A 26,685-nucleotide genomic window follows, 5' to 3' on the forward strand; every position below is an offset into this window, starting at 1 on the left:
CTAGCGTAACCCGGTTGGGACATGGCCCCCCAAACCCCCGTGTGCTAATGGTATTTCCTCCTCTTTTTCCACAAAACCACAGAAAACCGCCGGGCAGCCACGGCTTAGCAGCCGTGGCCTTGCGGCAGGCTTTGGCTGGGGTCCCAGCCCTAACTAAACCTCTTCTCCTCCCCAGTGGCAGGCGGACGCTTGCGCTCAGCCAAAGTTTTTCCGGCCAGCGTCGTCCCGGGATGCTCTGCCCTGCGCCGGATCCCCGCTGCCCCAGCCTCCCCCTGCCAAAATGGAAACCCGGCAGACTAAGCCCGCCTCATCCAAGCCGGTAACTTTCTCCTTTGCTTTTATACACAGGCGTGATCTCACCAGGCGCTGCTTTTAGCTGCAAGAAAATTTCTCCCTCTTAATGTTTTGTTCTTAAAGACTGCTTTCCCTGGCTAAACATCCTTTGCTTTAAATAGATGGGGTGACCCAGATACTATTGTGAATGATTATTCGAGGATGAAGTACAGAGTCTACTCCAATGATTTTTACAAGACAACTTAAATCAATACGATCTTTCTGATTAGTAGTTTCTAGAAAACCTATATGCTACATCATCCCTATTACATTCATCATCCAGCTCATTTTTGCTATATTTGTTCATGCAGCACATTATCAAGCATCTGAAGCGTTGCCTCTGTCATCCTCTGGACTGTACTGATTTCTTCTGGAACAAAGTGTAGCTTAGAAATCCTCCACTGTGGATTTTTGTAATCAATATTTTACAGTAAGCCACTTGTTACTAATGAGCCTAATTTTACTTGTGCAACTCTTTTTATAACCTTTACTCTTAAAAAAAAAAAACATTGGGAAAATTTACAATGGTAATTGAAGTGTTTATTAACTGATGGCCTACTTGCAAGATTCAACTGAAGACAGCATTGCAGTTTGGGCCATTTTTCAGCTTTGTGTAGGAAAAAATGTAACTGCAAGTGTGGAAGCCAGCATTTTTCACAGCACACCTCTGAATATTCTTTTTTATTGCAGACTGTCTACTGTAGTACAGCAATAATTTCAAGAGAAAGCTACTAAAAGCCTGACATCTAAATCTAATTTAAAGTCTAAATGATGCACATGATTAAAAATGTATTATCTATTCCCAGCAAATCAGTATCATTGAAACACTAATGTTTCCCTAATTTTAAGCACCATCTAGTGAGTCAAACATTAGATCTGATCTTCCAAATTACGGCTGAGAAAAATAAGATCATGGCTTGACTGCATCCCACCTAGTGCTGGGTCTCTTCCTGAGATTCATGTTAGCTGTTTAGTCATGGTCTGCTCTCTTGCTAATGGACATTAAATATTCCTCCCAAGGCGCCGAAGACCCGAGCTGCCGCCTAGAGATAATTTGTCTGTTGACAAAGGAGGGTGCCGGCTGAGTAGGCTCCCTAGTTAGACAAAGCTAACTGCCTAAAAGTGGAGCAGGGAGAAACCTCATTTCGATAATGATAATCTTTTTTTGTCACTCCAGAGCAAGGGACTGGAAAGGACATGGCTTTATTTCAATTACAATTGAAAGAAAAAAAACCTCCGGGCAAATAAACAGCTTTATAAGGAGCACGATTCTTACTATTTCTATTAGCCAGCTTGCCATGAAGGTGGAGTAGGTCTGAGAGGGAAACGCACAGGAAATCTGCATACAATTACAGGACCTGCTGCTCTGGCACGGGTATTAAATCAGTTCAGTTAAATCCGCGCCGGCTCCTGTGGCAAGGCGCTGTACCCGGCCGGCAGTACAAACTGCAGCCCACGTGCAGAATTGACGCGGGGAGCAAGCGATGCGCGGCCGGTTCGGTTAACGGGGCATCGCCCCGGGTGTTCAGTCTCAGCCCCGTTTGGCCTCTCTGAAGTCACGGTGCTTGCCCTCGGGGCTGTGCTGGCACTTTTTACGCCTGCCAGCAAAACCCAGGCAAGCCTGGGCAGCGTCTGGCCTGGCCTCGCTGAAGGAGAGGAAAAGGCACGTTGCCTTTGCCTGGGAGTGCATCACTTGACGGGGGGGGAGTGCGTTTTGGGGGCTGCTGGCAAGACCCGCAGTTGCCCAAGCCACGTCTTTGACCCCTTTCTGGTACATCTGGATGCGGCGGGGGAGTAGGATGTAATTATGTGTCCTCCATCCCAGCTTCTACGGCTTGCCAGCATACGCAAAGCACTTTTTTTAGCAGTGTGGGGGCGTGGGGAGGGCGGCTGTTGGCCATGGCTCAACAACAGAAGACAAGTCCAGTTTCGGCGCATTGGGTGGGCGTCCCGTGCCGAGGGTCTCTCCGGGTGGGGGGTTCCCAGCTGCCTGCCCAGCCCATGGATCACCTCTGCTGTGCTCTGGGTCGGGGTACTACATCTGCTTGGGAGGCCACACCGTGAAGAAGGCTGAGGACCTGGCCCGGGCTCCAGAGACCTCTCTGCTGTTGTATTTTTGGGGTTTCTGCCCACTCCTCTCCGAGCATCGCTTCCCGGCTGTGTCGCCTCCCAGCCCTCCGCCTCGGAGCAATCGTGGCGGCACAGGCGAAGGGCTGGTGGAGGAGGAGGACTGTTGGTGAAGAGGAAGGGGTGCCAGGACTTGCTTATGCCAGAACTGCGGCAGAGATGCTCCTCGAGCTCAATCCTGCGCTGAAGACGCAGTCCCCGCGCTCACCGCTCAGTCTCCTGGGGGAATGGCGATGGCTGTTTTGAAACAGCGGAGGTTTAGCTGCGCCTCGTGTTACTGAAATCTGGTACCTGGTGGGGTTAAACTGGGGAAAGCAGTATCTTTAGGAGTGGGAGCATTTAAGGCCTGGTCCCTCATCACCAGCATGCATGACTGAGGGGTGACAGAGGTACCTGGTCTCTGGTTTGTCCAAAACACAAAAAGCATCAAACCAGAAGCTTGGACTCAATGGTACAGCTTTGCTAACAACATCTGAAATACTTTAGAGCTGCCCCAACTTGGACATAGGCAAAGCCACTGGGAAAGAGGAACAAGGCATCCCTAGCCTCCTTCGTCCCCACTGCCCATACATGTCATTTTGCTAGCAAGGGGGAGGATTTTTTAGCAAGATCCTGATTTATGGTCTATAATGTCATGATGGAAAGTGGATTCAAGCAGGAAATCAATTTCCAGAGCTATACAGCAATGAAGAATGACATTTTTGGAGTCCTTCCCCGCAAACAGAGCAGAGTATGTGTAGGTATTGGTCTGCTTAGCAAGATGGTTTAAGCTCACTGGAACAGTCCCACAGCATGCACGATCCAGTCAGCTCCCAAACACCCCTCGATTACAGAGGTGAGCCGGAATTTCATGACATCACATAATTACATATAAGCAAATACAGTAAAAAGGCTTTACCTTTGGCTTGAGCAAAAGGTGAAATTTTCCAGTCCTGTGGGATCCTCCTCTGCCCCCAAGTCTGCTGGCTTATGATGCAGCAAAATGGTCTGGCATTTATCAACCCTGTCAAGGTTTGCAAGTCCCGAGTGTGTTTGATTTGGAAAGAAAAGTGTCAGGAGGAGATTCCTGAACACCTCCACCCAGAGTTACGCAGGGAAAAAAAAAAAGAAAAATAAAAGCAAGCTTTAAGAGGTCGGAATGTGTAGCCTGCCCAGAGCTACTATTCCTGGTAGAAATTAGACCCTGAAGGGCCCGGGTGAAAATCAGGGATAATCCCCGTATACGTGCTTCTAATTGGGACAAACTGAAAGTGAGAAAGCTGAGCGAGTCAGTTCCAGCCCATCCCCAGGGGCTCCGGTTTTGTTCCCAGCTGGTAACCGAGAGCACAATTATGCAAAACCTCCTCTATAAACAGATTTCGGTTTATTACAGCCAAACTGGGGGATTCTATTTTTGTCACCGCTTTGTGCGAATGCGTTATTACCCTTGTGATTTCCAGCCAGGTCGTTCCAAGTCAGCTGCTTTGGCCGCGGCTGTCGGTGGAAGCTCGTCGGTCCGTCCGTCCGTCCGCCCGGTCCTTGGCCCCTTCGCTCGCCCGCCTGGGGTCGGCTTGGGGCAGGGGGACGAGGGGATGCGCCTGGGGCTATTCTGGTCGCTGTGAGTTATGGCGGTGTCATGTGAAGCAAAGAGCCCAGAAATGCATGTCAAATCGAACCAGTGACTAATCACGGTATTTTAGTTGTCTCGGTGCCTGCCGGGCAAAGAGTTATGGGCTCGGGAAATCTTCACGTAGTAATCCCTGGGCGCTGATTTGATCTTCAGCTGAGGCTTCCTAAGAGAGCGCAAAAAGAGGACGAAAAGGGGGCTGCTGCCCCGGGGGCGGCGAGGTCTAAACTTATCTGAGTTTGAAACAGAAACGAGAGGAGAAAAGCCAGCGGTCCCTTCTCGCCTGTGTCTGCTCGCAGCCATGCGCTGGCAGCCAGAGAGGATCTATTTGATCTGCCTGCGGAGCAAGAAGGGTCGAGGGCGACGGCTGAGCAACCACAAAGTGTCATTTGCTGGGATTGTCGTCTAGCTCCATCATCTGTCACCTGATGGCCAGCCAAGCAAGTGCTCGGCACAAGCGTGGACCATTCACCCTTGCAGAAGCGACAGAGGGGAGAAAAGTAAGCATCCTACAGCTGTTACGACATTCAGCTGTTTTTTCTATAAAGGAATGCATTGAATTCACTACAAATCTACTAACTGTCCCCCTATGCCAGGCAAGAGACTGATTCCTTTTTTTTTTGGTTGGGCTTTTCTATAACAGCTGGAGGTCTGCTGGGCATTCAAGCAATGGCTGTTGAGTAGGGCAGCTGTTTCAATATCTAATTGCATTTTAGCTTTAATAACTGAAGGGGAAAGCGTTGCCTACCATGAGCTACTTCCTATCCTACTGCAAAGCGCACTGCACCGCTGTGCTCGGCCAGTACCAGACGCTGAGATCGGAGGGCTTTCTGTGCGATATTTTGCTGAAAGTGAAGGAAAACGAGTTTCCTGCACACAAGTCCTTGTTGGCATGCTCCAGTGACTACTTCCGAGCCATGTTCAAAAGTTACACCCAAGAGTCTAAAGCCAGTGTAATTCACCTGCAAGTTGTCTCACCCACCGGTCTCCAGCACGTCCTGGATTTCATTTACACTTCCTTGTTGCCCCTTTCCTTTGAAAGCCTGGAGGATACCTTGGAAGCTGCAAGCTACTTGCAAGTGACCGATGCGATTGGCTTGTGCAATCAGTACTTGGTTAACAATCTTGCCTTGGAAAACTGCTGCTTCTCCGCCAACGTGGCCAGGAAGTTCTACCTGCCGGATGCCTTAGCGGCAACGGAAAAATACATTGTCAATAATCTCTGGAAGCTGCTGGACTTGGATTTGTCAGGACTGCTCGAGCTGAACTTCAGGTCTCTGCTAGCAGTGGTTCAATCACCAGATCTCCCCATGGTGAAAGAAACCCGCCTGCTGAATCTTGTGCTGCTGTGGCTGAAGCAGGATAAATCCAGGCTGGCTCACACAAGCAGCCTTTTAGAGCACGTACGATACGGCCTCATCCCGGTGGAAGAGCTGCGAAAAACCTACACGCAGTCAGAAGTGCCCCTCTCTGCAGGTATTAAGTGCTTGATCATTAAAGCAATAAACTACCATACATCCGTTTTCAAGCAGCCTGTCCTGCAGGATAAGTCCACCACGCTGAGGAACCAGAAAACTCGGATCATTCTGCTGGGGGGAGGGACAGCAAGCGAGGGGCTCGTCAGCGATGTGGTGGCCTTCGACGTTTACAATCACAAATGGCGAGCTCTCACGCAGGTGCGGGACAGGGTGCAGAACCACGGCGTGTGCGTGGTGGGCAACTTCCTCTACGTCTTGGGTGGGGAAATAGAAAGCGGTGCCCCGGGTGATGCTAAAACCGAACAGATCTTATCGGTTACGAACAAGGTCCATCGTTACGATCCGAGATTTAACACGTGGACCCAAATCACGGGCATGCTGGAAAAGAGATGCCAGTTTTCTTGTTGCGTCCTAGGCAAGGATATCTTTGCCGTTGGTGGAAGGGGTGAGGATGGGTCGCTGCATTCGTCTGTGGAAGTCTACAACATCAGCAGGGACAGGTGGACGAAGGCCAGGGAATTGCCATGCAAGATACACGGCCACGCCAGCGCCATTTGCAAGAATACTATATACATCTCGGGCGGCAAGTACTCGGACCCAGCCGACACGAGCAAGGACGTATATTCTCTGAGCTCGCTTGAAGGGCAGTGGGTGAAACAAGCCCCCATGAGCATTGCTCGGTTTGGGCATCAGATGGCAACAATCAGAGAAGCCATATTCACCTTTTTAGGATTATACGAACCATTCTCTGAAATAGAAAGATACGACCCTGATCAAAACCAGTGGACTCGGTTAAGACCACTGACCTATGATCGCTTTTGCTACGGCCTGGCAGTGGTAGAGGAAACGGCTCTTCTTATCGGGGGAAAGAAATGGCAAAACTCCCGGGAAGTCCCCACGCAAGATGTGGTCGGCTACGACATCGACAACGACGGCTGGGAAGAGATCTGCAAAGCCCCCTTGCCTTGGTGCGGGCTGCAGTGCGCGGTGCTGCAGCTCTCGGAACCGGCCGACGAGCGGGACAGCGACGGCCAGCAGAAGAGGCCGCCGAACTGCTGAGCTCGCGCGCTGCCGAATAACCGCCCCAGGAGACGCGCCAGCAGGGAGGTCCTGGAGACGAAGAAGAAGAAGAAGAAGAAGAAAACGGCAATGGCGCTGAGAACGGGACAGGGTAGAGGCTTTGCTTTGAAAAGCCAAACGCTTGGTGGAAAAAGGCAAGAAAGTCTGGCTCCAGCATGGGAAAAGGTGCTGGGATTTATAGGGCTGGAAGCCGACCTCACTGAGGAAGGATGTAGCAAGTAGCGCGTTCAGAGGCGATGAACGAGAATCGAAATCCTTGACTTTTGAAGAATAATACCTAGATAGCAATTAATAGGTGTTGCAAGTCAGATTTTTCAAAGGTTAAAAAATATAATCCATCTTTTCTGTTTTCTTAATCAGAGGCAATTTTCCCAGCTGGTAAGTGCTATTGAATTTTTTGTGCTATGGCTAAGCAAAATGAAAGTGAGCTGTATAAAGACTAGAAAATTGATGCCTACGAGAACTAATAATAAGTACTGCCAAGGAAAAGGTATTATTTGATATGCTACACACTAGGCAAGAACGTCTTAGCTAACCAGCACGAAATTACTGGACAGAAAGCATGGATTTTTTGATACGTAGACTCAGTTATGGCCATGAGTTAAAACAGTGACTGTTTCATAGAAGCTGTTTCTCTCTCAGGAGCCTTGGTCGTAGCACGCCTTTCGGATGCTTATTTTGCCTTAAAGACGCACACTACTGGTACAGTACATTTCTTTTATATGCAAAAGCTTGTGTTAGTTTAGATGTCCACAGCTGAAGGGATATACTTGTTACTAGACAGTAAGAAACATGTTACAGGAGTTGCTGTAACTAATGCCTGGATACTTACCTCGGTAGCATACACTGCTTTGTCCTACCTGCTCATAACGGTAAAATTGTTCGTAGCTGTTGAACTGGTACATGAGAGAATCCTGCGGTCAAAACAGGTTTACTTTCATCAAAAAGTACGATGGGGAGGGTGGTAACCGAAGGTTTTCGGAAGTCTTTATTCAGTCTCTGCCTACTTAGGAAACAGCAATACTCTTACTTCTTTTTGGCCGTGTCGGCAGAGTTCGAAGGCACAGATTATGGGGGTACTTTAAGGTCCACGGACCTGTGCAAGGCAGGCCAAACGGTCAGATGCCACAGAATCACTTTGGTATGGAGTAAACTGAATCTCGAGTCACACAAACGTTCATTTAAAAGCTAAATTTATTGTACTTCATTTTACAGTGTTCCCTTTCTAGGCTGAGAGTTAATACAATAAAAATATATATAGAAGAACATTTAATAGTCTTAAAAGAAGGCAGCACAATGGATAGGACACATGTTCTTTGTCACTAGACTAGCTTAAAAAACTGTAATGTTTAATTTTCACCTTTAAAGCAATCAAGCTGACTTTACTAATGTAAAGTGCAGGCAGAATAGCTGTTGCATAGCAACAGATCTAAGTCTTCTGAACTGCCTTGGTTTTGACAAGGAATCAACTACACAATGTGCATATACATCCATCAGATATAAAGAGGTTTTTATATGAATATATTTACTTTTGGTCCAGTAAAACAATAGCAAGAGAATCTAAATGCTTGGAACAATAGCACAATCCATTTCAAGTCAAGCATTTTTTAAGAGAAATTTACAAAAACCTCACAAATTTAATATACAAGTCAGTACCCATGCAGTAAATAAATGTCCAGTTTATACAAACAATATTCTTCTAATGGTACAAATATTACACTGGATTCAGAATTCTATACAAACGTCAATACATGATTTGTCATCCATACCGACTTGAATGTAGGATTGCTGAAAACGGGCTACAGAAAGGCCACTCTTCTGTACAATTGTGCAAAATCTGCAAAACATTTGCAATCCAAATGCAAGAAAATACCAAGAAAGAAAGAGAGAAAGGGGGGGAGAAAGAGAAAAAGAAAGGGCAGAAAGAGAGAGGAAGAGGGAGAGAAAGAGAGAGGAATAAAAAGAAAGAAAGAAAGAAGGAGAGAGAAAATAAATCTGTCTGTTCTTTCCTTCATCCCTTCATGGATGTAACTGCCAGGAAGTGTCAGAGCTCGTACAGTTTAAAGTACATTCACTGAGCTGTACAGGCAATAGTCTGAAGTTGGTGAAGAGTACAACTCGCTGTAAAAAGTATAAAGGAGGCTTTTCCCTTTCACATAAGCATTATTAAATCATGTTGTGAGTCCTAACTTATGCAGCAAAATACTGAAAAGCAGCAAAAATATTTTGTCATGCTCTGATCACTTTTCGAAAACAAGCCCGTAAAAAGTAAATACGTGATTTACGATTTCCCTCCCACTTTCCTGTTCCAGGTATGTGCCTAACTCTACAGAGCTATTTCTACTCATATTCCCTGGGTTGTCTCCAGCACATCTCAAATCTCATGGAAGTTTAAAACATTTTAATTGGCCTGTGAACTCAGCAGAACCCAGAGGCATCCCCTCCCCTTCAAAAGCAAACCAGAGGCTTTTTTACTCCTCGGTTATTTTTCAGGTTCTGTGCTCAGCTCTGCTCCCATCGCACATTTTCCCTGCATATAACACAGCCAAATTTCACAGCTCGGAAAACACATAGGAGGCTACTTGAAAAATCCTATTAATTCCTTTTCTATTGTGGGAATTTTCAAAGCCTCTCGGATTCGGTGCATTTCGTCGGGAACCTTTTCCACTGCTGCTTTTCTGGGCAAGAGAAACGCCGCTCTCAAGGATGTCCAAAGGCTACATTTTCTCTTTTGCAAAATCTGCACATTATACTGATACCTTCAGTACAAAAGCAGCATAAATGACAGTACCGTGACTAATTTTTTAAAAAATCAACCAAATGTGATTAAGAGACAAATAACACATAATTTGGTCTCGATTAGAATACAAACCAGCATCCCTTTGCACTGATGGTAAACCTTAGCAACAGGCTTTAAAAAAGCACAAGGAAGTAAGACCTAACCTTTCGATACTTAAATTCACATTAGTCATTTCTGTCTGCGGATTTTCACCCTTTTGTGTGTTTGACAAAACTGAAACACAACCACCGCATTACACTTTTTCCCTGTTACTGAAGAAAACTCCTAGAGTTTCTCATTAAATATAAAAATTGGTTTTCTCCCATCACCAAAATAGTACCTGCACTCCAAAAATGCAATGCAATACTGGAATTATATAATATAAAATACCATTGTAAAAGTGACCTTCAATAGCAAAACATTTAGCTTGTAGAACTTCCCGCGTGAAGGCCACAGTCTTCCAAAAATGCTTTTAAATACTGCTCCTCAATAGCTAAAGATCATGTTCCTTATTTCACAGAAGGTAAACACAAGCGGAGCGTTGGTAGCATATAAAATATACAAATCCTCATTAAAGACGTGGTATCGTTGACCATTGAAGGTTTACTTCACACGGTTGAGTAACATTAAAATAGAATTTACTAGAGCTCCCACATATTGATATAAAAACTACTTTATGCACTTAAGTAAAGGAGTGTAGCAAATGGACAAAAAGAGAGACCTTTATACATGCGTTTCAATGTAAGAGTGAGTGTGCGCTAAGGAGGCTATAAGTGCATCGACCTCAGACGAGCCATTAACAGAGTCCCTCGGGGTGCTGCTTTGATAGATGTCCATGAAGAGATCGAGGTACATTTGCTTCCATTCTTGAAAGTCTCTAGACGTCAAAGCTGGATTATCCAGAACTTTATCTATAACGGCTACTTCTCCTTCCCTGGCCTGTGAGAGAAAAGGAACGAGGGAAGGGTCAATGCAAGTGATGAGGCACCGGCAAAATCAATCCCACGGGTGGAAGGAGAGAAAGGGGGGGAGCAAACGCAAGCCACGGAGCCCCTAAAAGCAGGGGGACTACCCGACCGCTCTAGGACCTCTTGCGAACGGGAGCCCTTCCTGCGGGGCATCGCGCATCGCCCTGCGGGGCCGGGGCTTCCCTCGCCTTGTCCGGCGTCCTCGGCAGCACTCCCCGCTCCCGCTCCTCACCCCTCGTTCAGCGCGAGAAACAGCGAGCCCCGCACTGTTTACTATTAGCTGCCTGCATTTCTCAGGGCGGGTTTCACACGACAAAGTGCCATCTGTTTGCTCTTCTTGGTCAGCCCAAGAAACGCTGCGCGGGTGCGTGGGCTGCGGACAGATGGCCGCCCGCCCGCCAGCAGAGATAAGCCTTTTTTACCACCGGGCTTGTCACGGGGACGTCCGAGCGCTACATCGCAAAGGCTTGCGCGAGGACCCCCACGTTAATGGTAACTCGTCTTCATTAAAGATCCAGCGTACGCCATGGGCTGGCTGGCCGCAACCTCCTCCTACCACTGCAGTGGCAAAGAGAAGGCAGAAACGGGTAAAATCTAACATAGCTGCCGGTACCTCCTTACCCACCGTCCGGGCAGGGGATGCGGCTGTATCATAATCGCTGCCCAGTGATTCGTTTATCGAGAGATGACAGGCAGCTGGTACGGATCAGAGCAAGCCTCTGGGAAACGTTGCAAGCGGTGGAAGCTGGAAGCCTTGGAAAAACACAGCTCACGCAGGTTTCCAGCACTGCTCCTCTGCGTAGGGATGGTACGGTCACCAGCAACCTCCCCTCTACCCTCCCTGCCAGACGGGTTTCACACTCCTCACTGCTAACTCACATTTTCCACGTCCATACTACAAGTACGTTAAATCTTTCCGGGGAGTGTGTTAAAGGGAAATATTAAGCTGTGTGAGCCCACATGGATGGGAGAGGATCAGAAGGGTCAGAGACACCACCCATAAGCAGCAGGTTGAAAGGCATTTTTCATGCTTTGCAAACAACAGCAGCTAATTAACATTATCTGCTAGAATACTCATTTTCAGAAACGGAGGTGCAAGCTGAGAATGACCAGTGGAAATGATACCATGGGAACTCCCAATCTGCACTACCAGCCAGGCAGCTCGTACTCGCTGGCCGGAGAATGGTTTTGTGCTGTATCACAGGAGAGAGAGCAGAGGGGTCTTTCATTAAGGACTTAGATGATGGGACAGGGACCCTACGGACAACAAGAGCTAGAAGCAGTTTGGAGGGCTGTCTCAGGCTACTATTAATTTGGATAAATTCAAGGAGGGTTCAGAACACCAACAGGCCAGTGCAATTGGCTGCATTCAGGAAGGAGAAATCAAAGGCACCGATAAAAAGAAAGAATAACTGATTAGGTAACAGCAGTAGCTACCGGTAGATATGACTACCAGGTGCATGGCAGGGGTGGAGCTCTGGGCTATAATGGAGCTAGAAACTTGTCATGAGTTACCATGATGCCATTGCAAAACAGTACATTTTGCCCTATGCAAGAAACAGCAATTATCTGTCTTTGGTACTTGCTGCCATTGTGTTTTCTAGTATTGGTGTCACGTACTTTAAGGACGATTTATACCAATCAAGGTCCAAACAAGAACGGTGACAGGTTTAGAAAATACAGCTCAGGGACAGAAAATTAACAAATTGTGCTTGCTTGGTCCAAAAGAAAGAAGTCCCAGTGAAGCACAAAAACGGGCATCCACTGGGTCAAGAGGTTGGGCTGTTTTTGGAATTCCCTGGAGGAAAGCAATTCCATTTGTAGGAAGCTGTTGGTGTAATGTAGCTCAGGTATCAATAAATGCTAACAACAAAGACATTAAGCATGGCAGCAAGCTGCTGATACTGAACGACAGTTTTGGTACGAGCAATCCCACCATGGTGCAAAAGCACAGGTAAGCGTGAACCTCCTGCCACTCCAAGATGTCTGAGAGTACCATGATTTTGTTTCAGTTTCTCACGCTTGTAGAAGTCATGTGGAAAGCCCGTGTATCTTGACTTTTTCTGCCAGCCTCCAATCCTGTAAAGACTCACATACCCAGATAATACTACAAGTAGTAGTTGCCTTTCAATGAGATGATACAGTGCAGAAAGTTAAGCACGCGTAAGATTTTTTCAGGATGGGAGCCCCACAGAATGAAAATAATATTGCTTAAATGCTTCTCTAGGTGATGGAAAACTAAATTAATTAATGTTGATAAAGCCCTCTGATGAAAGCTGTTACAAAATCCACTGTACAATTATCTAGTGACTTAAAATGTGGTAATTTAATATAGTTAACAGGGTCCCTGGGGAAATCCAACATATTGTTTGCCAAAATCTCTATCAGGCCAGAATTGAAACTGCTGAAACAAACAAAGCAGCTGACAGGGAGGCTAAATGAGCTGTGGTACATTTAGAATAACCATAAAAATCTTCAAATCTATCATTACCACTATCTATTTATTTAATCAATCCTACTGATTAAATACAAGGATCCTATCAGCTTATGCAGAAAGCAAGCACACAGTTTTCTCCTGGACAAGCTCAGCAATCAGAAAATAATCAAGCGCTGTAAAAGGTACTGCTCCCTTCTGAAAGGCTGGCTTCGGTTAACTTTAGACTTTGGCAATTACGGAGTGAATGCATTTCAGTAAATGAAAATGTTCACGGACAAAAAAGGGATTAAGGAGTCCTCTGATAATTTGGTATCAAATTCTGTTAAACTAGTTACAGGAGGAACAGCTGACTGAGATTTTATCCGCACAAAAATAAAAACCGATCCCCTCACTTCCACTGCTCTCCCGAGGCGCGTTTTTCTCTGCTTTGCGAACAGCGTTGCTCCACGTCTCCCTTGCTTGTTCCACACGCTCGGTTCAGCCTGGACTCCAGCTGCGCACAATTAATCTCCGAATACAATACAGTCCGATCCAACCCTGGGGCAGGATTTTTCCTCCCTCTTTTATCTCACCTTTAAAGTGCTTTTCAGAATTCGCAGCTGGTGCAGTTTTTCATTGACTACTGGATCGCTACATCTCTTTATAAAAGATTTCTTATACTCCAGCTTAGTGGAAATCCGGTGTTCTCCTAAAGGAGACAGGCTGGCCTGCTCCAAGGCTCTGTACAAATCTTGCAAGGAGTCTGCTGTTTTTTCCTCTATAGTTTCAACTGTAATGAGAAAAAGGAGAAAAAAAAAAAAGAGGAAAAAATAGAGAAAGGAACAATGTATCATTAACGTGATTATACGAAGATCTATCAAAAACCTTCGCAAAACGTTTAACAGGTTTAACTAGACCATAAGGAGAATATTTCACACCTGCTAAGTTCCAGAAAAAAGTGCTGCGATTGTAACTGCTCCTTCTCGCTATTGCCTTCAGGAGAAAGGGGGAAAAACTTTCAAGAATGTAAAGTCTTGACCCACGTGGAAATAAGAAAAAAAGAGAAATAGCGCAAGGTGTAGTAATATTACAGTGACATACTGTCAGAAATCACATCTCTAGTATCGCAGTTAAATATGCTGGTGACTTTGTTATTAGAAGGAAAGGAAGCCCTAGAAGCATCCTGCTGAGGACGAAGATCAGGGATCGGATCTTGGCCTGAGAGCGCTGATAGGGCATTCAAGATTATGTTTATGATGGTGGCCTTGGAATGACATGTCATTTTCCTTCCTAGAAAAGTCCGCTTCTTTCTGTCTCTGATTTTTGATGCTCAAGAGTGTTGTTCAGTAGTCAGTAATGCTGTCACTTGTGGTGGTTTTTACTCTACTATTACCCAAAGGTTCAGCAGCAGACTACAGACTGGACTCATTCATGACAGCCTACCCAGCAGCGCGGCAAACCAAACCAGAGCTGTTTGCATTAGAGGTTTATTTATTTATTTATTACAGGTTTTAAAATATTTGTTCTAACTAGTACTGGGAGCATTTTAAAGGAAAAAAAATGAAAAAGAAAGATTTTTCCGTCTCTCAAACCAAAATCAAGCAAGGGCCGGGGCTGAAAAGTTACTCTGATATGAGCATTTGAAATGCTTCATTTGGAAAGCGTCGAAACATTTCAACTTCTCGCACACCGGTTTCCCCAGGAGACACTGTCTGATGACTCCGTACACACGGGGGCAGTGCCGGGGAAGTGCCAGGATTAGGTGAGCGGTGAGCAGGAGAAGCCGGGGCAGCCCTGGGGGAGCAGCCAGCCTCCCAGTTGCCTCCAGTGCCCGCGGGACCCCTCCCCGCCAGTCTTGGCTTTCATAGTGGTGTATGTTTTCCCGGCCCAAGGTGCCCGTGTCCTCAGGACGCTTTCAGGAAAGCTCTTGTAGGAAGGCTACAGCGGTTTGGTTTCAAGCATTACTTTTACCCCGTGCCTGACCCTGCACCAAGAGATAGCCACCTGCACCGGCTGAAAGGTCAGCACGTGCTGAAGGACCCGTAAGTACTGAACCTCGGTCCCCTCAGGTGTTTAGAGGGTTTTTTAATCGAGCACCGGCAGGGAGGACAGAAGTGGTCAGAAGTGACGGTTCTAGCCCTCCAGGAGCTTCCCGAGGTGACCTCCCATTCGAGCCCATACCATGCAGTGCGGCAGCTACTCACCTCGGGCTCAAGCAAGAACTCCAGAAACCCCAACCTCCACACCCCGGCACAAAAAGTGTTGGCATTTGTATAACCTTTACACAATCAAAGAATTTTGCAGTCATCAACTAATCTGGCTATAACTCTCGTCAGTTTATCCCTTTGCCCTTTTTAGGGGGTAGATGTTTTTAAAGCACTTATTTTTTTTCAAAGAGATACAGAGGTGAAGAAAGGTTGGAGGCTTTTTATTGATGTGTCTGTACAAAGCTCCCTAAATCCCCCCATCATGTGCTACCCTGCTTGGCGAGCTGGGTTCATCACTGTCAGGGGCAGCCGGGACTTAAAAGAAAAATAGAAATGAGATGCATTTCTCTTCCTTGTCGATTTCTTTCCTATTAAAACATCTAATGGGCTAAAGGGCAAAACATTCAGTAGCTGAATACTTAAAGATTGGTTAAAATCCCCCATGGTCTTGATTTCAACGCTTTCTTAAAAAGTCCATGCAGCAAGGAGATCAGATGTTTGGGATGTCTCTATCAGCCTGAAGTCCACCGGTCCGACAGCTGGGGAATGGGAGTGATTTGCTAAAGGGCAAAGGGAAAAAAAACACCTCCATCTGACACGGGAGCGTTTTACATCTGTTTCTCTCTTTCTCTTATCCTTTGTTGTACAAGGCAGAAAAGGTTTTTCCTCGGGTCTCTTTTCCCCAGCAGCCTTGCCCCGTTGCACCCTCAGGGGATGAGCTGAAGAAGCAAGCCGGTGCTTTGACTCCACGTCATCTGGATTTACTTTGCCGGGGCGATGGAGAGCCTGGACCGGCAACCCGCCACCGCACCCGGGCCTGCCATCGAAACCCCGCGGCTTCCTAAAACACCAGCGGTCCCCACCATGGCGAAGGACGACGGCCGGGTTCCGCCCCGAGGTTCGATCCTGAAGGACGAGCGCCTTTCACGAGCCTGGAAGGCAGCACGGCCCGGATTTGGGTCGCCCTCCCTCCCCGCGCTCCTCGGGGCTCTCCTCCTCGGCTCCGCGCGGGTCTCGGAGGGGCTGCGGACGGGGGATTTCTGCCCTCGCCCCCAAAAGGGAACACGGCTGGTCTTTGAGAGACGTCGGCACGTCACCTCCCGCGGCCTCGGTGCCGTAGCCGCGAGCGGCGGGGAGCGAAGGGGATGGGGTTTGCTATAAAGGAAAGGGCAGGGAAGAAAAACAGCGGGTCCCGTCCCGTCCCTTCAACGTCTCGCTGCTGGGGAAGGTCCGACCGGCGAGACGCGGGCTCCTTCCACCCACGGCGGGGGAGAGGGCGGCGGGCGTCACGCTAACACCTCCCAAGCCCTTCGTGTTTTCCAGAGAAACACCGAAGGTGGTGGGACTGCTGCTCTCAATGGCGCTCCGTAGGCGGGAACGAGATCATACGCAAACCTCCCCTCCCTCACCCTTCTGCTAAAGGCTTTGATTGATTTCCCGGAGGTGTCGGTGAAACCCTTGGCACCATGAAGCATCTGAGGTACCCGGTTAGACGTACAGCTGAGCTTAAAACATATATTCCTTTTTTAAACTGCTGGATTTGCATGCGAGTCCTGCTACTACAGCAAGGCTGTCTCCTTAAGGAAGAGGAAGGCCTCAGGTAATGCCTTGTTTAATTAGAAAACGTGGCCTAACGGGATTTGCAGGTGACCTCAGAACAGCAGCCAATGCAGCAGGTTGTTTTTCACCCTCACGTGGCTGCTGAGTCACGGGTTGCAGCTCCCATTTCCCTGAATACAGCTGTCAGGTAGCTATTTCAACATACTGCTAAAATGGAGGGTCTTTTCTCTGAAGCAATAATTTTGTCCCCCGCCCCTACCCAAGCCTGAAGAAATCTCTGCCTCTGGAGCAGAAATAAAGGTGCATAAACTCAGCAGCGCACAAGACCTAAATTCAGAACCGTATCTTCCAAATACATGAATACACGGGTACTAAATCTTGTAACAGTGAAGCTTCTGCTGTGGCTTCAAGTGAATGCAAAGCCATTTGTGTTAAATTCAGAAGATAAAGAATAAATCAGTCTAGTAAACAGTGTGTTATTATTTTTCATTATTCTGCTTTCCACAAGGAAGAGTTTCTGAACTTCTCGTACTTTGCCCTCATTTCTTAAAATGCAGTAAATAGCTGTATCTACTCTTAGGTTTTCTCAGGAGAGAAGAGCTGGAGATTGTGGCCGGATGGGTGAAACTCTAGGAGGTCAGGAATGGTTTGGGTTGTTGCTCAGGAAAAACTGTGCTGCCATTTATTGTTGAAAGGAGCGTGCCCTGAGCTCCACGTGTACTGACTGTAACCACCTCCCGGCCCTGTTGAGCTATTCATCTTTCCATTATTTCCCTCTTACAAACCAAGATCCTAAGAGCAATAAATGAGAACATCAGGCACTTGAGTGAAAAGTGACTAGGGAGAAACAGTTAGCATTGGTATTTACATGGATCAAGAGATGATCGGTGCGTGTAAACTGGTCGTTCAGGAATATGGTACTGAATGAGGGCCACGCAGAAGGTCACTGTTGCAACCCAGCTGGCTAACACATTGCGCTCTGGGCTCAGAGACTCTCTAGGCACACACTTCTCATAAATCTGCTCTAAATATATGGCACAACCTCTAGTAATTTTCAGTGGAGGTTCCTGCACTTCTGTGACTCACTTTCCCGGTAAAAGCTCAAGCCACCAAAAGCTTGCATGGTTTTCCTCTTTCAGTGAGGTACCGGAGGAACCAGTGATTGCACCTGGGGCTGTGAGTGCACATAACTGCCTATGCCGGGATAGTACAACGCAGTTAATCATAAATTTTGTCACCTGCTGTGCTGAAAAGGTCAGATTTTTCAAGGGTTGAAGCTCTCCTTTGAGGCCCCTTTGTGCTTCGCCAGTGCCTCCTAACACCACCCAGGCTCATCCCGTTGTCTGTAGACTTCTCGTCCTGACTGACGGACACCGCTGCCGCCCTGATGGTTTTCTCCGTTTTCCCGCTATCCTCTTTGCTGTTTGCTACCTTTACAGCTTAGCGACGTGCTTTCCTTTGCTGTGCAACTCCTCTCACGCATGCCCACTCCTCTACTTGCAATTAGCCCTGCATTCGAACAAAATTACCACTCGCTGCAAATCCTGAGAGCCAAGCTGCTGCAAAGCCTGTGACAGAGAGCGAACAAGGCACAGTCAGACTGAAATCCCCTGGCTCCACTGAAATTTAAACTCCCATTTTCATTCCTTTTGGTGAGCTTACTCTCTCTGGCAGAGGAACCAGCTCAGCTCAGCTTTCTCAGGATCTTAAGGAGGCAATTTTGTTAGAATACATCGCTAATTACGTTATTAAACAGCTGCCTTATGTTATTTCCCCCCTACAAATCCCAAAGATTTGCCTCCAATTTGAGAGCTCCACCTTTCTGCTTCACCTTTCGCACAGGGGAGGCATCTACCTGAAGCCTCCCACAGACTTTCTGCGAGTGTCAGTAAACGCTCCACCAAAACAGAGAGCATCCCTGGCCTCTGGGAAACGGTCTCAAGCTAGATAAACCAGGCCCTGATGCACAAATCCCTGAGTTGTTTTCTTTTTTTTTTTTTTTTTTTCTTTGCCTTCTTGACCCGGCTGCATCTATGTTGGGAACAGAGAAGCTCGACTGCCACAAGCCAGCTAATAAGCGATATAATCCCAGGACCAACAAAGCGTTTCGTCATCCGCCCGTGCCACAGCATGTTGGCTGTGCCGTGTCTAACTAACCGGTCTATCACAACCCGCCCGGACCGCTGCCTGCCGACCCCGGCAAGCTCTCCAGCCCCGGCTCAGGCGATCTGCCGGCCCAAGGGGACGCAATAACGTTGCCCCAGGGTCTGACAGCCTGGCTGGGCTCGTAAACCCCGGGGAACAGTGAGGAGAAAGGCAGAAGGGATCTCCCTGTATTTAAGGCGAAAAAGCAGAAGGACGGAAGGAGAGCGGACGTGGGTTTTAGCTGTGTTGGAGGGGACGGGAGAAAAGAAATCCTCCAAAGAAGTAGTTGTGGGTTTCTCAGCGCAAGGCTTAAATCCGTCTTTGCTTCTGTTCCGGTTAATCATTAGAGTCCAAACTGCACAAGAGGGAGACATATCCAAACGCTTATGATGCAAAGAACCAGGAACCACAGTCATTTTTTACACTATTTGGATGGACGGCAGGCAGACTAAGCCAGGTATTTCCTTTCCCCCCAGACTACAAGCTAAAAGGAACGAAATGGTGAAATCAATGGAAGGTTTACAAGGAGCTGGTGTCTGCACAGCTGTGTGCTGCCCGTGAGGTCACCCCTGCACAGGTACGGGGGCAGCCACGGAGACATGGGAAATCAGCTCCGGGTAGGAAAACGCTACAAGTCACATCCCTGGTATCTGAGAAAAGGAAGCAGCAACACGGTGTTTAAGCCTGGCATGGTACAGCAGGCAGGAGGTGCAGTTAAAGATGCAGTTCAGGTCTAGAAAGCCAGCTGCTAATCATCTGCTCTGGGTAATATAGAGCAGATTTCCCTGTTAAAGCACAAATAGAAACCTGTGTTGTCATCTATGCCACGTTAAAATCAAGGCCTGGCTGGGCACGTGAACATGCCTGTGCATATATATATATATACACACACACGTATATATTAATGCTTTTCATGAGTGGAGAAAAGTTTAAGCAAGCTGAAGAAGAGCTGGGGGCTTCTTGTGCAGTGCCTGGCCTTTGCAACCCTTCTCTCTGTTACTCCTTCCCTTTGCCTGCCCTGTTCCGATTCGTGTAATCCTCCATCCTTTCTGGCCCCGTGTACCTGACAGCGCAGGATTTTTCCCACAGTCTTGAGTCAAGGAAGGGACGAGCAGTGTTTAAAAACAAGCTTTGATCCATGTGTTTGGTGACATATTAGTGGCTGGAGGATCAGAGAACAAGTACTAAATTTGCATTTTGTACCATCCTTTCCTCTAAAGGGGAAGTATTTTGGGGTTACCAGGATAGTTGCACACAGTTTCTATTCTCTCCTATTATGTAAACCTGCAGGCAAAAAAGATATTCCCTAGAGAGGGTGCTCACGGAAAGCACCGACACAACAGAGCTCTGCAGTATGCTGCAGTTTTCCACCCAATGGTACGAGGCTGCCTCTCCTCTCCTGTGCATGAGCATAAATTGGTTTCTTGAAATAAAGTGGACTGTGCAGGCAAGCAAAAAACTCATCTCCCATAGGACGGATTTCCGAAGGTATTTCAGGCATTTGCCACTACGACCAAGTTCAGTCCGAAGCAGTTAGGGACCATAGCCACTTTTAGAAGATCTAACCCTAGCCTTTGTAAGGCCTGAGAGATGCTGAGCCTTTGCTGTGGCACCACAGGTCTAATCCTTTTTGTGAACTATTTATGGCACTAGTGGTTTTCTTTTTGGATCAGTAGAGCCCTGCGAACCTCTTTTCCTCTGAGGTCACCTTTCTGGTGCTATTTGAATGACAAGCTGCCTAGCCCTCGTCACGGCCTCGTGAGCCACCACTGCCCTGCTGAAGCATCTCCAGCCTCCAGGCTTCATGGGACACTTGAGCTGGTCTTACTAGAAGTCTCACACCCACGTCAGTCACCTCTCTTCAGCCCTCCACGCAACGGGAATTGCTTATTAAAACCAGCTGATACTAAACTCGGCGTTAGGAAAAAACAGATCCTCAAGGTTTCTCCCTGCCGACCTGCACTGTTGTGCTGACGGTAACATTTAGGCATTTTCAACATCCACTCAGCAATGAAGTACAGGTGCCAGCAAATGGGTTAATATCTTAGTGAGAAGGGAAAACACAGACAGAGGGAATAATTAGCTCACTCTGTTCGTGCTACCTCTTGAAAGCTCTCAAACACCTTGAACGAGCATCAGGAGAAGCTCCTCGCTTGCTCCCAGCCCTGCTGTTTCATGAGGTTATATTGGTGGGCTGTGGTTTCAAAGAAGGCATAAGGATGAAGATGAAATAACTCCAAAGCTTCCCAAAGTAACAGGGAACGCCGATCAGTGGCAGAACTTTTTGGCAGCAGTGTTCTAATTGCATCCTTTGGTATTTGGACACAGTACTCTACTCATTAAGTTGCCTATGAAGGCATCGGTTTAACCTTCATCTGCTGAACAGATTTTAGTGACTCTTTGGGAGAATTTTAACACGATGAAATAGGATATCCTGACATTTTTCTGTGCCATACATTGATATAAGTGCTGTTTAATTTTACCACAAGCTACCAATGTTGAAGTGGAATAAACAGAGCAATTACATTTTGATGGTACGCTTCCCCTCAGTCCCTGCAGTTCAGAAACAATGAAAAACTTCTCGTATTTATGAGGTAAGCCAAGAGCTGAAGCAAACTGGGCAAACTGCTATACATCCGGGTATGCTCTGACTTTTAAACAGGACAACAAGGAGGTCCCTACAGATACATCTCGCAAGCAATGTATGGAAGCAATTACTCCTGCAGGAAAATATTTTTTCACAAAGCTAAGCTGTTAGAGCACACGAAGTGGTGAAAGGTTAAGTGACAAACGATACGGACCCAACGACGTTACTCACCAGTCAGAATCAAGCCACAGTCACGCTTGCACAACAGCAACGCCTGTCAAGGTTTAAGGGCTTGATACCTGAAAGCAAGCCTGGACGGGAGGGGTATGTATTCCTGGTGAGCAAGACCCACCGAGAAAATGAACTCTCCTTCAGGCGACATCCCAAGTTTGCTTATTTCTATAAAAATGTAACACCGAGAGTGAAATTTTCAAAAGCACTTGCATCACTTAGGAATTGCGATCCTACTTTCGACATGAAAGAAGCATGGCAAATTAGTGTGGGCGGGGGCCAGATTAATTTAATAGCCGTCTCAGTTACCTCTGTAATGCACTGCGGTCTGTTGGGGAAGCACCTCCCAAGGCATTTATGAAAGGGGCCTGAAATACTTCTGAAAACGTTATCCCAGAAGATGTCATATTTATTCAAATATTCAGATTTATTATTGGATTTATAATTGCACGTTATGATAGCTGCACTGATTAGATTCCAGACTAATTAATCTGCACCCTGATTTACGTGCTATTTATGTAGGGCACGACGCTACCAAATATTAAGCCCCCCCCCCGTCAGCTGCTGAACGCCCATCACACCGCCACGGTCCGTAAGCGCCGCGCGGGCTTCGAGGTACCTTTGAGAACAAAAGCTATTACTGTGACGAGAGAAATGCAATACCACGCGGCTTTTCTAGACTTTACTCATGTCATCAGGTGTCATCACGAACTTGTGAACACGTATGCACCGTAACATAAAGCTCTCTCTCAAAACTGGCACGGGAGTCGTCACAGCAGAAAGGTCCGTTCCCCGTCCATTGGGCAGAATGTGTTTGCACGCAAAAGAAACAAGAGAAAGGAAATGAACATCAGCCCTGACAGACAATGGTTACGCAAAGGCAAAACTGAAAACTTGCTGGCTTATTTCCTTTATTAAGCCCAAAATAACACCTTTAAAAAACCCTGACTTCATGAATAAATCGAATGCCTTCATTAAAGAAACATTTACTGCCATTTTCTATACTTTATTTTAAGGCATACAGAAAAATATTTAACAAATGTGTATGCAATTAAATGCCGGGGACTGCTAATTACAGCCCTTCTGAATGCCTCTGCAAAACAAAGATACTCAATACAATATGTTAGAAAGGGTGGGGAAAAGAAAGAGAGGAAGCTGAAGACGATCTAATTCATATTAGCGCAGATAAATGCTGGCCTTTGGCTACCAGCAGCAAATAAGCCATCAGTGTCACCCCGAATGGCAGCCAAAGGACATTTTAGAGTCACATCTTTGCTTCTGCTTCTCTAATTCATTTCCAAAACATTTCACCTCTAACTAATTATGGAATTTAATGACAGAATGTAAAGGACTGGCTGGGGTTGCAGGCCATTCCAACAAGGCTTTACTGACATTTCCTTCAGGTTGCAGAATCTTTATGTACTTAGCAGTGATTTATCAGCCCTGGCAGAGGCAGGTACTTCAAAGGCAACCTTATATAAAAAATAAATTCTGCCTTTGCCAAGCGTTGGAAAGAGCACTAAATTAAATTTAAAAATCAATTCCTACAGACAAGAGAGTCATAAAGACTCGGTGGGTTTGTCTATTTGGCCAACAGGCAAAAATTTATGACAGTACAGTTTTGTAATCAATAATAGCAATACAGTGTATGTTTTTGATTGGAAAAAATTAAAGATGCCAAAACAACATTGCTAAATATTTAGGCTGATTTGTGACAGTCTCATTGAGCAGAAACACAAAACATGCATTTTGATGAATTTCCAACTAGTTTATGTCATACTATACTTTTTATTTTTCAAAAAAGAATATTAAAACTATTGTAAGCTTTGTCACCTGCTGTAAGGCAGAATGATGTAATTTTATTCACTGCACATTTCCTGTTTGTGAGGCAAAAAAGCATAATTTACTTCTTTATAAAAGGGAAATATATATAACTATATATATATAATTTTATTGGTATTAACATAATGCAATACCATACATTGAGCAAACAGAAAGAAAACATTTCAAAATACATTTTTTAAAAGTATCTCCCCATAAGATAGTATGAAATATCAAGTAATTAGCATTAACATTATTACAATACACCCTTAGCCAAATATATTAAGGAAAATCCACATTCTAACCACAGAGATAGAGGCAAACATCAACCCATAGGGGACTCAGAACATAATGATAAATACAATATCTGAATCTACTTTGAGCGACATCCAGACAAATACTGGCCCCGAACCAGCCCTCTGGAGTCTGGGTGTTATACAGAGAATACTTGGTGCCTGCTTGGCCAGGCAGCATCACTCACAGGTTTAAGTCCTAGAAGATAAAGAGGAACTGAAGAGTTTATCTGCAGAGTCTAACAAATCTCAGCGCGAGGTATCTTCTCCGTCATCATCCGAACGAGTGCCAGTGTACCCTCTGGTAATTCGTTACGAACCATTAGATAAATGGAAGTCTCTGAAAGGTCTGTACATACCTCCACTTGACAGAACACGCTTAGTTTAGCACGAGACAGTAAGGTGACTGCCGTCACTAACGTGAAGCACGCTTAAAAGACACGCCTCTGTCTGGTTGGCCTGAACGGGTTCACTGGAGTTCAGTACAAGGAACAGGGTTTTACCGTTATCGCGGCTGAACGCCTCTTTAATTCCTCGAGGTCTGCAGAACACAACTGAGTGACATCAAAGCCCTTCCCCTGCCAAGACCCTCGTCCCCTTCCGTTCTCCCATGCCGGGGCAGTATTTTCTGCAAATGTGCTCCGTGTAGGCTGGATCTGACTTTGTGCCTAGTCCCATTGTGGAAAGGGTGCATTCTTCAAAAGACTGGCCATGCCCTTTGACACCTTCCTGGAGGCCTCATATCCAGGCATGTGGTTGTCTAGGCTTTAACAGGTCTGTTCTCTGTTACAAACATCAAAGTTATTCAAGAAGAACTGACTTCCTGAACGGAGGCCATTAGGTTGCTTGCAAGAGGCTGAAGTTGAGTCTCCGTCGTGCCAATTCTCTAATGATAAGTTTATCAACCTTTGAGTCCAATCGGTTCAGTGCCAAGAGAAGTGGATCCCATTTGACATGGAGAGGTGCTATCAACTCTCGCAGTGTATTAGCCTAATATGATAAAGCAGTGATACAATATGGTGAAAGAACTGTGATGTGCCATTATTTCCATATCATATTAGTATATTAGAAATACTGTCATGCAAACAAGAGCAAATAGCAAATCTGGCATACAGTATAGCAGCACTACAGAGCTTTTCTAATCTGCATGCAGCTATGCTCATGAGGACAAAGACATGGCACTGTTCTGCTATTACACCTTGCTCCGTTAAAATATCCATCCCTGATGCAAAAGAGGTATTTAGGACAGAAAGTTATATATTCTCTCTTTGTGGATACGCTTTAAAAAAGAAAAAAGAAAAGAACAGAACAAAGACCAATTAAAAAAAAAAAACAACCCACAAGGAAAACAAGAGAACAACACACATCCTAACCAACTTGGGTTGGTTTCCTCCGTGTTGAAGAGACATTAGCTCATTTGGAAGCACTGGAAAAGGGTCACATGAATGAGGAGAAAGGAAGCGAAGAACGTGCCCCAAATCCACCAAACGTGCTACAAACACTGAAAAATATCCTGTCGGCAGCTTATGCACGAACTAGAAAAAGAGGTGGCACAACGCAATCTGGCTCCTTTCGCCATCCTAGCTGACAATCCAGCATTGGGCAACGTTGGGTGAAGGATAAGATACAGAGCTAGGAAATCATGTGATTTTGAAACCACACTGACATTACATACATCCAAAAGCTAGGGCTTGAGAACTCGAGAATCTTTGTGGACCTGTGTTAGCAAAGAAAAGAGAAAGAGAGAGGTGGAATAAACAGCATACAGCTAAGTTGTTTACTTAGTGTTTCTGTGTGGATATGCAGTGTCTGCACACAGGGCAGTTTCAAAAGCCCGGTGGCTCTCAGTACATACCCTATTCTATTGTCTACTACACTTATTTGTAATAAAAAATGAAACTCCGTGGATCTCAAAATCCATTGTGGTTTTAGATCCCAGATATGAAGAGCTGTGGGATGTTTTGTTGTTAAAAAACCACTTTGGGAAAGAGTTCAACTATGCAGAACATAAAGATGTACAAATTCAATCCAATTTAACTGGTGAGACTTGTTTAACCCTTGTTAAAGAGAATCTTTTCTTTTTTTTCAAAAGACAGGATGAAAAAGGAAGGAAAATAACAACCATTGCCATTTTTACTCTTCAGCATATCACAAAAGGTCTGGAAAGCAGAAAAGAAATCTTGTCTCAGTGACAGAAGGCACAAGGTGGAAAGAATCCCAGATGGAAACATCGGTGCCATTTACTCCACCCACGGCAGCAATTGGAAAATGAGTTTCCAGAGAGGCAGAGGGTGAGCAATGCTATATGGAACTCAAACCGAGTTCAGCCTCTCCTCCACTGCTGAGATTTCCCGGGGACTCCGTGTGTCAACAGGGAGAGGAGGAAGAAGAAAGGAGAGGAAAACAGTTTATATAACTAAATCCTAAGTATAGCAGTCGAGAGAAACTTTTACATAACTTATTGTTTAAAATAGACAACATTTGAGTCTACAACCAAAATTCAAAAAAAAACCCAAAACAACCCCACAACCCCCAAAACCCAAACCCAAACCCCTGACAAACAAAAGGCCAAACCAGCACATTTCAGGACTTATGGGGTTGAGGGAAGGGAGACTTCAGTACACTGCGAAAGGGAATGCTTTTCACACTTCATCCTGGTTTTTACCACAAACAGTCGCAGCGCTTAAAATAAGCGTCTTGGATTTGTTTGGAAAAAGGCACTAAGGGGAAGAGGATACTGCTGCCTCACGTGTATCGCTTCTCCAGCTTCAGGAGATCCTGTTGTCTCATGGATGTTGTTCATTTAACTTGATCTCTAAAATTCAGGAAGTTTGGTTTCAAAGGTCAGGCTTTGGCGAAAGAAACTTCTCGTTTCGTGAAACGAGGTGGCTATGAAATAAAGGAGGGTCATGGCAGTTAAGGCAAGGATGTTACCTAGCTGTTGTCTATAGCCAGCTCTTCCACACGCCCTGCCGAGGCTGGCTGGGACATGTCCTCTGTGCCTATGGAAGAACTGTGCTACCTTCAGGAGACGGCGAGACAGGACTTTTTATT

At 46.1% G+C, this 26,685-nt stretch overlaps 2 protein-coding genes across 11 annotated transcripts in view; one reads left to right on the forward strand and one right to left on the reverse strand.

Annotated features, from left to right (window-relative positions):
* Window positions 1–3,934: 3,934 nt before the first annotated feature.
* Window positions 3,935–9,427, forward strand: KLHL34 (kelch like family member 34). Its single transcript, XM_030019602.1, has 2 exons — window positions 3,935–4,566; window positions 4,710–9,427. Exon 2 carries the CDS (start codon window positions 4,816–4,818, stop codon window positions 6,601–6,603), a length of 1,788 nt encoding a protein of 595 aa, XP_029875462.1. The 5' UTR covers window positions 3,935–4,566; window positions 4,710–4,815; the 3' UTR covers window positions 6,604–9,427.
* CNKSR2 (connector enhancer of kinase suppressor of Ras 2) overlaps window positions 7,801–26,685 on the reverse strand; it is a 216,669-nt gene continuing 197,784 nt past the window's right edge. For 6 of the 10 annotated variants that reach the window (XM_030019592.2, XM_030019596.2, XM_030019591.2 and 3 more), the window contains one exon: window positions 22,412–24,621. In XM_030019592.2, coding sequence (XP_029875452.1) covers window positions 24,617–24,621 — 5 coding nt within the window. In that variant the 3' untranslated portion in view covers window positions 22,412–24,616. Of the gene's footprint in view, window positions 10,343–13,380; window positions 13,578–22,411; window positions 24,622–26,685 lie in introns of those variants that run through there. The other 4 variants (XM_030019601.1, XM_030019599.1, XM_030019600.1 and 1 more) reach the window with 1 other exon arrangement.

The sequence above is a fragment of the Aquila chrysaetos genome, chromosome 7 (assembly GCF_900496995.4).
Source record: "Aquila chrysaetos chrysaetos chromosome 7, bAquChr1.4, whole genome shotgun sequence".
Classification (NCBI taxonomy): Eukaryota; Metazoa; Chordata; class Aves; order Accipitriformes; family Accipitridae; genus Aquila; species Aquila chrysaetos.

Bases quoted from the DNA above. Each gene is read 5' to 3' on its own strand.
- KLHL34 (XM_030019602.1), top strand. From the start codon at position 4,816: ATGAGCTACTTCCTATCCTACTGCAAAGCGCACTGCACCGCTGTGCTC.